Genomic DNA, 13,161 nt, shown 5'->3' with positions numbered 1-13,161 from the left:
AGAAAAGTAGAGCCCCACTAACTTGTAAAAATAGGAAGAGTGGGGAAGCAAAGCCATAAAACAGAATTACAAAGTTGTTAAAAGCTACAGAATATGTTGTCCAGTGTCTTCATTTTCTTAATTTAAATGAAACCGAAAGCAACACACTGATCCAGAAGACAACTGTATCTGAAAACACAACTACTGTTTCACTGTAAATATTTAACTATTGGGCCAGACAATAATACTACTACTAATAAATCATGCAAACATGTCCTGTCCTATTAGGAAAGTTTTCAGAATGCTGAACTGGATTATATCCTATGTAAAATAATGTTTTGTTGAAACTCCAATTTAACCCCGCCCCAAAATCCTACCATTTCAGATCAATTAAGTTCTCTCCATTTTTACATAACCTTCAGAACCTGATTGCTATTAATGGGGCGGGAGGAACCCCATCCACAGGACATTTACAAGATACACATTCTTTATGGTGATTTTTGTGTCATAAAACATATTGAAAGAGCCGCATTAAGAAGTCTGTTAGGAAACTATAAAGGCAAGATATTTACAGATTAGAAGAATCTATTTAGAATGAAGAAACTGTATCAGAAATTTATCACGTAGAGATCACGTAGAGGAGAACAGCAGCCTACAATGGAAGTCCATTTCTCAAACATTCACATGAAGTATCAACTTACTGTTTTTTATGTAAGACCCTTTCAATTAAGAAAAGAAGTTACGTATTAGATAAGGTCAGATCATATTTACATGGAGCTAGTAGGTAAAAAGGAATATGTAATCTTATTGGGTAAGGAAAGAAGATGTTTATAACCACTTTTTTGCATACGAATAATTAAAATATTGTTCCAGCAGAACCAGAACAGATGCAAACAGAACCAAAGGCTCTGCCAAATATATTGCTATATTCTGCATGGCATACCACTGTCTACCCAAGTACTGTCCAACAGCTGCCATTTCTTAAAAATGAATTGTCTTTGAAATGAATTTTCTCTGAATCAAGCCATTCACTGAGGAAGTAAAGGGTAGAGTTTCTAAAGAATGAAAAGTAGCTCTCATGGAAATTTAAATGCTAAAAATTTTCATCAACAGTGACTTTGAAGGTTTGCCAGAGAAGGTTTGTTAAACATTTCTTTTCTTGCATTTAAGTTCTTTTTCTCAGCTCACAATGAAAAAAAGGCTGCAATAAAAGCACTGTTGTAATGAAGATTTTATTGCACTCAAATATAGTGTTACCTTTAGTCAAACATTAATGCTTGTAACATTAGATTAGAAATTCATCAAAAGCACTTAGTGCATAAACATGTAACAAAAGTAAAATGGAGGTTAACTCCATTAGAATAGGTTTGTAGTACGTGTATAGTGTTTTATACCTCGTGTGCAATACAAACACTAACAAATTAATTCTTGTGAGATCCTTGCTGGTATAGGGACAAACATACAACTTGTTAAAGTCAGTATTTTCAATTAAATAAACAAAATTATTAGATTGAGCAGGGGCACTGTGATGACCTCCTCTAACTTGCATTTTAAGTTCCAAACCTGTTTTTCCATTCCATTGGTATTTATGGTTTAGGACTTATGATACTGAGCAGACTTTTTTTCCTCTCTGGATACATGAAAATAATATTTGTCTTCTCTAAGATTTTACTTATCACATTGTAAAAACATTCTCTACTAGAAATCAATAAAGGAACACTCTTGTTGCTTCTAAACCATCAAGCCCTTGAAGACTTTTCCTACCACAGTGTTGCAAAATGGGAGTAGAGTGCTTCTGTTAGCCTGAATATACTGTCATATTTTCATCAAACATGAGTTGACTGCAGACTAATATTGCATTTTGGGTAGAAATCAGCTATAAAAAAAAAAAAAAAGAATTGCTTGTTTCAAAGAAAAAGGTAAAGGTAACTGCAGGAACTACTCCATCAAGGCACTTTACTGAGGAGAAAGGAAAGCACTCAATCTGTTTTGAAGCTGACAACAAATAATAAATAGTCTGTGTGTAGAAGGTAAGAACCAATCACCTAATAACACATACTGCAACTCTGCCATAAAGCAAAAAAATTAAGTTGAAGTAAGTTAAAATAAATTAAAGTTAAGGTAAAATTAATACTTGCTTAGGTGGTTACTTGTAAGTGCTTTAACAAACTTTTCAACAATACCCTTTCACTGTCTGACAAAGCATTTCCTAACTGCAAACAGAAGTCAAAGTACCCTTTCTACCAACAACAGTTTTTCTAAAACTATTTATAACCTATACTGACAGACTGCCTCTTTTCTACAGGCTTACCAGAATGCTGATGTGATGTTACTGATGATTCTGATGTACTCAGATTAGGGTGCTGATGAGAGGAGAATTCATGCTAAGAAATTGCCATAGAAAGAGATTAAAGGGAAAAAGATGCCAAAATTTATATCTCCAAAAAGAAACCAACTACAAAATAAATGCTATTGTCAGATTATTCCAACCATTAGTATGTTAATGCCCTCCTCAGGTTTTCCACTTTTGGTTTGCCACATATTTGTGGGGTTATCTCAATATGAAAATCATGTTTTAGGAGTTATTCACATCCCACTTCCTTAAGTATATTCAACATTCTGAACAACTGAAGGTTTGTCCTATCTGTGGTAGGGCATTAAAAAAATTAAGATAAATTAAATTCATTTTCCCAAATTGAGTCTGCTTTGCCTGTGACAGTAATTGGTAAGAGATCTCCCTGTCTTTAATTTGATGCACCAGCTTTTCCATTTTATGAGAGAGTGGCTGGGTGGGCATCTGGCTGCCGGCCAACGTCAACCCACCACAAGGATATATTAATTAATGGATTCTTATATATCAATCTGTAAATAACAAATATATTTGATATAGATATCTAAATAAGATAAGAGCAGAGATCATTCTATCTGTTAAGAATAGAAACAACTAATAAATTTACCACTGATGCAACAGTAAATATACCATCTCTTCCTTCGATGGAAAGATGACATTAAAATTGCAAGATATCGTTGACATTTCTGTGCTTTATAAAAGTGTTTGGTTGTTGTCCCTTGTAAATGCCTATAACTTCCTCCTGCACTCTTCAGAAAGAAACTTGTTTTTCCTTTTTCATTTTATATGCAAAAATCTTTCAGAATAATTTTGGTTTAGGGTAGTTAGGGTGATACTGCAAGGCAGCCAAACTTAAACATGTATCAGGCTTTACTTGTACATAGCTCGTAATCATAACATTAAAAGGTAACTCAAGTTACTCAGTGCTATTTTATTAGCAGCAGTTACTAGACTATATTGTTGGCAGTCTTTCAGGTTTATAATAATAAGATTCTATAAGAAGCACAGTTTGGAGCAAGCTCTGTGTAAACCCACCTTCAACTTCTGTGTAAATCCTCCTCCAGAGGAGGAAAGTATGAGGACACTGGGCTCCACCTAATCCTTCAGGTGGCTGACCACAAGTTCTATTGCTTATGCTGGGTAGGTTGTGGTGTGTCAAATACAGCACTAAACTAATCCATATTGCTGATTTGACCTTCTTGCTAGCATTTACTCTCTTTTCTGGTTTAAAATGTTTGAGACTTGGTTGGCACCATAGCAGTTTAGGCCTTGATGGTTTTTATTACCAAGTATACAAGGGAGGGAAAAAAAGAAAAAGAAAAAAAAGGAAAAAAAAACCGGCAGAGAGAACTATATTGACCTTTTCAAGATAAGTGCCAACAGAGATAGCACTCCCACAGAAGTGCTTTATTTCTGAATAATCAAGTCTGGCAGGAGCTCTGGTGTGATGGGATCAGACACTGCCATCTCCAATACGATTACGGTGAAAATCTGTCCCAGTAGTTACAAAAAAAAAAAAAAAGGAGAGAGAGATCATGCAATCTTTCTCGGGTTTAGATCAGTTCCCTTTAATATCTAGAAAAGAAAGAAGAGTACATTTCTAATTTTTCCATGCCATTTCCCATTAACTGCAGTTATCTAAATATTGTTAAAAATAATGAAGAATTTAGGAGTGGTTTCTTGTATGTTTGATCTGCAATTTCTAATCCTCATTTGGACTTTTAACACTTTAAACATAACAATTACGTTAAAAAAAAACATTTGTTGGATCAAGTCAAATCAACTTATTAATAGGATATTTATAAACCCAGCACACTTATTATAAAGCATGTATTCCAGAAAACTACTACCTTTCTCACATTTTGCATACATGAAACAAATTGTCATTTTGTATTTAAATGCTTCCAAAGATTTCTTTTTGGTTGGAGGTTGCTTTCTTGTACACTCCATACAACCTCCTAAGTCTTGGAATCACCTCTGCCAAACCACTTCAAGCACCCAAAGGATGACTTTAAGCAACTTGTAGCTGGGTCTCTCATGAGTTACCCTGAACACATATCCCACTTTAAGCCTAACCACTACAGTCTCACTATGTTAATTACACTTATTCACAGACTTCCACCAAATTATTGTTATATCTTCTCCACACCAGTACTCTTCAAATTATCCCCCCAAATAAAGTACATTTCTTATAGGTGCTTCATTACTTTTCTCCTTTCTATAAGTGACAAGGCCAAGCATTTGCCTATAAAAACTTACCTTATTTCAGCATTGTAAGTGTTAAACATAGTAGCCTGAAGCTACTCCAAGCAAACAGGCACTTTTATATCCATGATTAAGAACCTAATAAATGCCCTATTGGGTCTGACCAGCAATCCCCCTAGCCCAGCACTCTCCCTCCAAGAGCTGCAGTAAGAGATGTTACGTAAAAAGACACTATGTCAACTTATCTCTACTTATAATTCATTCTCCTCACTTCCCAAAAGAGGAAGCTCCTCTTCCTGCAAACACTAGACTAGGAATGTTACATCCTTTCCTTTTTCTTTTGGACCTATTACCCCTGAATTTGTCTAATGTTCTTTAAAACTGCTGAACTTCTGAAGTTGTCACCAAGTGGTCCCACCAATTCCCTAGCTAACTTCATTTTCAAAAAATTAAATACACTTTTCAATATCAGCTGAAGTATCCTTTGCAGGAAACTCAGAATTCTAAAAGAGTATGTGAAGAATGTCCTGTTTACACTTATCTAGGTACATTTAATGAGTTTTCCCGTTATCTTCATTTGGGTAGGCCTTCCACATTTTTAATGCTATCCTTTTCCCTGTGATACTGTCTTTAACTTGCCTATTGAGTCACACACATTTTTTACCCCACAGCTTTAGTTGGGCTAGGTTGCTTGGTTTTTTTTTTTTTTCTTTTAGTTTTCTGAATTACAGTACAAAGTTTATTCAAATCTTTAAGATGGCATATTCAGAATAGCTTCTGGGTTGCTAGTAGGCATGAGTATCTTGCTTGCTTGACCATCTGCCTCTTTCATTCAGTTCCCTATCCTGAAGTTGAATACCTGTATAATAGATTTACTTCAACTGTTCTCTCCAATGTACAGCATTAAGATAGTGATCATTCCCTCCTCCTCTCTTATTCTGACCTGCTAGGTCCTGTGCATGACTCAAGCCCATTCCCAGAACAGCTCCCTTTCACACTGGTTACAGGAATATTGGAAACAGTAATTTGTTGCATCCAAAGCTTTTATCTTCTTGTAACATCCTGATGAGGAATCGATTCAACCCATATGCAGGTAGTTAAATCTCCCACTTTACTGCCACGAAATTTGCACCTTCTCTAATCTCACTTAACATTTTCTCATCACAAACATCATCTGATCCGAGAGCTATTAATACAGTATAATATTATATTATTAGAAAGAATTTCCATTCACAAGATTTCGGATGGTAGGCTTCTTTTCCCCCCCCAAGATTTTCATGCTGCTACATTTCATGCTACCTTTATGCAAGCTGCCACTCCCCTGCCCGTCTAATCATTCCAGCAAAGATGGCAGCATATTAACATCATACACCAGTGATTATTCTCCTTCCATCAGGCTTCCAACACATCTATTAGAAAGTGGTTGTCATTCGATAAAGAGCATTTTTCTTTGTTCATGTTATCTTTTAGGCTTAAGATAATATAAAAGCACATATAAGATTGGCTCCAGCTCTGCTGCTCAGTATTTCACATACCAGTAAACTTTAAGTCACATATTCAGCTTAATGTTTTCAAAGAATTATATTAAGAGATTCCTTTGATACCACTGTTGCCAAAAAGGCTTTTCACAGATTTTCTTCATTGATCTGCAACCATGAGTATAATCCCGATAAATCTTAAACACTTGATATTTCTTATTATTTTTCTCTTTCAAGTCCCTAACTATCCTTCTTACCAATCCTTCTTTTTGACTTTAAAAAGAAAAGTTATCAGAAAAACAAAGATCATTCATGCAAACCATTCACATTCATCATCTTATTTTCAGAACGCCTCAATTACTTTTTTACCCTCCCCCCACCAGCCAGGGAAAGAGCCATGGAGCATACCTTACTTCCACGCTGCTGTCTTTAAGGCAGTGATTTCACTCCTTACTTTACATTTTTTTAGATGCTGACACAAAGCTAATGATTTGAGGGTTCCAGAATCTTTTGGTTTTTTGTTTCTTGGGGCATCTCACAATAAACTCTCATGTTTTCTTGCAAATATTTAAACATAAGTACACTTTTCAGTCACAATCAAATCTTTCCTCAAGTATTCACACTGAAAACATTCCATCTACACACTGACCTGTATTTCCAGATTCTGAACTAATATTCTCCTCCCACATTCCCTGTGTAGCAGTTAATCTATATGGTTTTATGACAAAGAAGTTGGTTTTCCATTATGCCCTTCCTACTTCTTTCATATATAAAACCTTAGATTTCTTTAAGATTACAAATTTATTCTGAGACAAGAATAAATTCTGAGTCAATAAATAATCCTTTGTCTTCAGTAAGTTGCTACAAGAATACCATCTGCAAATGATGCTTCAATATTTCTCTTGTTTCCAGCTCAAAGTTTTAACTCTTATAAAACACACTGCTTTCAAAAAATGGTTCAATTTCTGGAAAGTGACAAAACCAGCTTTATAACAAGTAAAAGAATGAAGAGAAAATACCATATACCATCCATAGTCCTTTACATGGACTCACCATTACCACCATCACTATCACTATTATTATTAAACAAACAGCACAGTGAAAACATTTCCTCCAGTAAATTACCAGTCAAAGAAGTGATTATTTCCCTCTACTCCCCTTCTCTCTCAGGGAGAAGTATCTGAAGTACTTTTTCAGTTTGGTACTCCCCACTTCAAGAAAAATATAGATCTATTGGAATGAGTACAGCAGAAAACCATCAAGATGATTAGAAGGCTGAAACATAAAATGCAGACAAAAAGGCTGAGAGAGCTGTCAGTCTTGAGAAGGATAAAGGGCAAGAGAACTCTTACTACTGTCTCAAACTACCTAACAGAAGGCTACATATAAGAGGGAAACAGATTCTTCTTGGAAGTACACAACGAGAAAGAGGCAGAGACAAGTTGCAACGAACTATTCCAAGAAGATATTATGAAAAAAAATTCACCACAATGGCGACAAACACAGGAACAGGTTGTCCATCCACACATCTCCTTCTTTAGGGATATCTCAAACTCAGCTGGACATAGCCCCAGGCAACATGAACTATGCTGACTATCCTTTTACAAAGGTGATTGGACCAGGTGACCTCCAGAGGTCCCTTCCAAATTAGGTAATTCCATGATTGAAGAACATCGACAATAAGAGTGATTTTTTTCTCCATGTATAGTCTTTGCTCTATGTTACTACTCAATTTTTTTCCTTCTCTCTCAAGCTAGATTCTCTTTTACTTTTTTATTCTTGGAGTAATGTTTCTTTCATACCTCCATAACATCTTCAGTTACTTCAATTCCTTCAATACCCATTCAGAATCAACATCATTTATAACTTCTATACAAACATCTGCTAAAGCTTCAAATCTGTTCAAATAAACAGTATATTCTATACTGTTCTGCATTCCTTTCTCTAGTGGAAATTCCTCAGAGGATTATTTACATACACATAAGACTTCCTCTTCTGGATCAACATTGAAATACTTTTGGCACATCAGCTGGCAAAATGCAGCAACTGAACATTTGAGTACTTCAATCTGATTGTATTTAATCAGAATAAAATTAACTTAAAGCATCATTGAACATTCTGGTCCCTGCTTCCACAACTAGATACCTCTTCTTACACAATGACTTCAATGAAAAGAGTGCATAAGCAGACCCTTCAGCAGAATGGAAACCAGCTCATTCTTTGCATGCTGTCATTTGGGTACAGAATAATTTTCAGCATCTTGTCTTTCTGGTTTTAAAGACAAGCTTTAGAAATAGTCAAGGACTATTCCCAAATTGAGTCTAGTGAATAGCTTCCTGATTCTACTTTAGAAAGGATGGTGTTAAATCTCTTCAAGACTGAGAAGTGAAGAAAACTGAGTGTCTCCAATTTCTTTGGCAAGTTTTATTATGAGCAATAAGTTATGTATAAGCCTCAAAGAAGCATCCCCTCCCTCCATAGTCATGAGAACAAAAGCAGTTACTTTGCTGTCTTTTATACTAGAATTCATGCTCCTAAGAGACACCAAGATGCCTGGTGCTGTCTACTTAGGTGTTTAAGCATTCATGCAAATTTCTGTAAACTACTCGGTTGAACAAAGATGAAATTTAGTTCCATGTTGCCCTTTAGACACCTATTTGCTGTTCCAAATAAAATCTTTAGTGTCTCCACCCCCCTTGAAAAATTAACATGACAGCACACTTATATCACCCATGTGAGATGAGAGAGATTTCAAAACTTAGGGAAAAAAAAAAAGATTAAGCAGGAAGCTCCACCTGTTAAACAAACAAACAAAAAAAATTTGTTCTTGCAGGCTATATCCTTTTAATTGCCCCCCCATTTGGTACAAGACTATACTTCACTGATGTTTCAACTGTAGATTCAGTAACTCTCTTCTATGAGGTTTTGTCAGAACAATGTATTCACTCCATTCAGTTAAACTTTGAAGGGATGTTAATCTTGTTAACTCTAATGTTCTCACTGTCTGTGGAGATTCACAATCCTCTTCTGAACCATTAACATGTTTGGCCTGAACATCATCTTGTCTCCCAAATTTTACTGTTTAATTACACACAGGAAACAGTATTTCCTCCAGTGGCTTTTAAAACTTCCAACCTATTAATTCAGGGAACATTTTGGGGAATTCTCCTAACATTATAAAGGCACCACAATTACCTTTTAGACTTATTTTAATAGATTCAAGCAAAAGCATCTATGGTCTGTGAGGTTTTCTTGCCTTTTTATCTTTGTATAACATACTTAATATTATTAAGTATCAACAGTAATAAACTGTAATACTCAAGTCAGTAGAAATACTGCTAGAGCATGAGCCAGCAGTGTGCCCAAGGGGCCAAGAAGGCCAATAGCATCCTGCCTTGTATCAGGAATAGTGTGGCCAGCAGGAACAGGTAGGTGGTTGTTCCCCTGTACTCGGCGCTGGTGAGGCCGCACCTGGAATACTGTGTCCAGTTTTGGGCCCCTCACTACAAGAAGGACATTGAGGTGCTGGAGCGTGTTCAGAGAAGGGCAACGAAGCTGGTGAAGGGTGTAGAGCACAAGTCTTATGAGGAGTGGCTGAGGAAACTGGGGTTGTTTAGCCTGGAGAAAGGGAGGCTGAGGGGAGACCTTATCGCTCTCTACAACTACCTGAAAGGAGGTTGTAGTGAGGTGGGTGTTGGTCTCTTCTCCCAAGTAAAAAGTGATAGGACGAGAGGAAATGTCCTCAAGTTGTGCCAGGGGAGGTTTAGATTGGATATTAGGAAAAATTTCTTTACAGAAAGGGTTGTCAAGCATTGGAACAGGCTGCCCAGAGAGGTGGTGGAGTCACCATCCCTGGAAGAGTTCAAAAAATGTGTGGCTGTGGCACTTTGGGACATGGTTTAGTAGGCATGGTGGTGTTGGGTTGATGGTTGGACTGATGATCTTAGAGGTCCTTTCCAATCTTAATGATTCCTAGCTTTTACTTTCATTATAAATGATCCAGCCACCAAGCCAGGAGGCGTGGGGTTGCTCCTCTACCCTTAATTGGTTTAGTGGTTGACTTGGTAGTGTTAGGTTAATGGTCGGACTGGATGATCTTAAAGATCTTTTCTAACCTAAACGATTCTATGATTCTATAAAAACCCTGCTTTGACAAAAGCAGAATAAAGTTCTTGGTTATGGTAAAAAAAAAAAAAAGGATAATACAAAAGCATACCAAAAAAAAAAAAAAAAAAGAGAGAGAAACTTGAGAATGCCATGCACTACATTAAATAAAAATATCAAAGTGAAATTTGTAAAAAACAAACTAAAAAGAAATTTTAAATTTGAAAAGGAATTAATCATTTTACCCCTTTGGCTGCCCCAAAGTATTAAGTCTCTGATACCAAGCAAGGAGGGGACAGAGGGGAATGTCAAGAAATAACAGTGGAAATATAGACATTTTATATAAGGGGCAGAACACCCTAAACTACTAGTGAGACGACTTACTTCCACAAAGGGAGAAAAGGTTTAAAGCCAGGAATACTTTTAAATATTTTGCTCTTCCTCAAGGCTTTAAAAGCTGAATAAGCTAAGCAAAATATCAAAAGGAGATCAATGTTGTTACAGGTTTATCAGAAAGTAAAAAATTTCATTAAAAGACTTTCCTCCTTCATGAAACCAAAACACATTAGTCATCATATGCATTCCGAGGGTAAACACATCATCTTCTGGACTCTAAATTAGGTCACAGTACTTTATTAAGGTATTCTGACAAAATTTTATAAATATTTTTTCAAACTTGACTGAATGAAAGTCTGTATTATCCGGAAGCATTTCTTGGGGTTTTTTTGGTAAGGTTTTCCTTATAGGTCACACAATTTTTGTCACCCCTTAAGTAAAATAGTTCAATATTACTGCTTTATATAGTTTGGGATTTTCAACTTTTTTCTTCTCACATTCCACTTAAAAACCAGAACATTAATGTTCCATTCTGAACTTTTTCACACAGTATTTAAGCCCCAAGAATTTTAAAGATATCTATAAAAGCTGAAAATTAAAACAATCAATTACTTACCCCTTTTCTGACAACAAAAGGTAAGTTCCAATTTGCAAAGTATGTCAGCATTCTCGTACTTCTCCTCTTCTGCTTTAACCCAAAAACAGGATTCTGTCATTTCCTGAGGCCTGATCTACAAGTAAGAGATAAAACAAAGTTTTATTAATTTTGCTACTATGCAGAGACTGTGCTCCGCAGAGTCTAAAGCAAATGGAATACTTAAGAGGTCAGTAAAACATGAACTTTTGGTACATAATTCATCTTTAAAATTGTTAATATATTTCTGATTGAAGATAAGTGCTTACAGGAAGTGCTTTTGAACAAATTGATTCTAACAATACAAAGCAATACAGACAACATACTCTTTTATCCAAGGCCTAAATGTAGCAAATTATATTTCCTCTAGATTTAAAACTTGTGCAAACTTTAAATAGTCTGAACACAGCTGGTTTAACTAGATATTAAATACCTTATTTTTTAGACTGTAGCTTTGATTGCTTCATAAAGCCCTGAAAATCTTTTTAGTGACTTATTTTGGTCTAAATAATTACAGTTTCCAAAACTCAGTAGGTTGATAGTCCTGGTATAATTGATCCTGTCACAATGGAGAAGAGAAAGAATAAACAGACTCTGTAGTTTTTCAACCATTAAATTTACGTAAGTACATTGGTACTAAGGACAAATGCAGTGACCTGCAATGCTTCTTCCCACAGTCCAGGCTAGATAGATGCAAGACACTTGTTTGGAAACCTTATAGCTATCAGTACACTGCAGTGACTGATCCAATATAAACAGTTTGCTAAAAGACAAGGCACAGTAGGACCCAGGAAGCACGCTGGTATCAAGGCTGTATTATTCTAGACCAGAAATTACTTTTCCAGGCATCTCAGAAAGTCAACAGATACTTGCCCAGATGATTCATGAGTCAGTGAAACACAGTTTTCAGAAACAATGAAAACTAAAGGCAGAAAGTATTCATATCTTACACAATTTTAACTACTGTATCAATTGCTCTATACAGTCTTACTCCTGACAGTCTATTTACCCGAGGCTCTATGTAAGATTTTACATCAAGTGTATGCCTGTAATCAGTACTACCTTGGACCAGTTGAGTCTTTTCATGGTAACCTCAGGTCTGAATTCTTTTTTAGGCTTCATTCCAAATGGCAAAGTACATGAAGGTGGAGACCACTGTGCTCCAGGCAGGCCTGGTAGAGGTGGTGGTGGAGGAGCACCACCAAAAGCCAGAGGAATTCCCAAGCCATTCAAAAGTGGTGGTGGAGGAGGGGGAGGTGGTGGTGGTGGAATTGCTCCATTAGAAGGCAGCGGTGGAGGAGGTGGTGGCGGCAGCTGATGTGGTCCTGCAGCTTCCAGTGGAATGACAGACGCATCTCCACGTGTTGATGGTAGAAAACCAGGTGGCAGGGAGCCATACTGGTAAGGAAAATATTCTTATTCAGTTTCATATTTTTTTATCAACAAAATGCCATAACAATCATAGTTCATAGATTAAATCCAGCAAGCCAATTGAAAGACAGTGCCATTTTTCTTGTACAGAACAATCAAATATGAATTATAATGAGACCAACATGCTTTTGATTTCGTAATTGGAAGTCTCAACATCTGAAGCGGACATTCAGACCAGGGGGTGCGCACCAAAAATGATAAACTGAAATGCTATATTCCACTCACTGATCACGATCTAAGAAGGGTCTGATAGGTATCTTGATGAAATTTTATTTGACTACCATGGTTTAGCTCAAATAAAAAAACCCGACATCCTAGTCTCTAGTGTTTGTACTTATCCTACAGCTCACAGAGAAACATTCCAAGGACATAATAGAATCTGAAGACATTAGTAATTCTGTTGAAAATACAGACATTTTCCAATATAGGAGCATTCTTATTCTACAGAACTGAAAGCACAAAGTTATGATGAAAAATAAAATCCTTCCCAAAAAATACAGCTGCCTTACACACTGACTTCTTATTCTATATAGTAAGGACATCTATACTGTATCTAGGTAAGCTTATTAGCACTTTAGTAAGTCTAAAAAAATATATTTATTTCTACTATTTGAAGAACTTCTATCATAGGCCTTCAAACATTA

At 36.1% G+C, this 13,161-nt stretch overlaps 1 protein-coding gene across 1 annotated transcript in view; it reads right to left on the bottom strand.

Annotated features, from left to right (window-relative positions):
- The window catches only part of DIAPH3 (diaphanous related formin 3), a 277,409-nt gene that overhangs the window by 186,351 nt on the left and 77,897 nt on the right, over window positions 1-13,161 (bottom strand). Inside the window, exons 16-17 of the mRNA XM_075727918.1 lie at window positions 12,149-12,484; window positions 11,069-11,183 (exon numbers count right to left, since the gene is read on the bottom strand). Of these exons, the coding sequence (XP_075584033.1) occupies window positions 11,069-11,183; window positions 12,149-12,484 (451 nt within the window). The remainder of the gene's footprint in view (window positions 1-11,068; window positions 11,184-12,148; window positions 12,485-13,161) is intronic.

The sequence above is a fragment of the Pelecanus crispus genome, chromosome 1, assembly GCF_030463565.1.
Source record: "Pelecanus crispus isolate bPelCri1 chromosome 1, bPelCri1.pri, whole genome shotgun sequence".
Classification (NCBI taxonomy): domain Eukaryota; kingdom Metazoa; phylum Chordata; class Aves; order Pelecaniformes; family Pelecanidae; genus Pelecanus; species Pelecanus crispus.
This window is presented reverse-complemented; position numbering and strand designations above follow the sequence as displayed.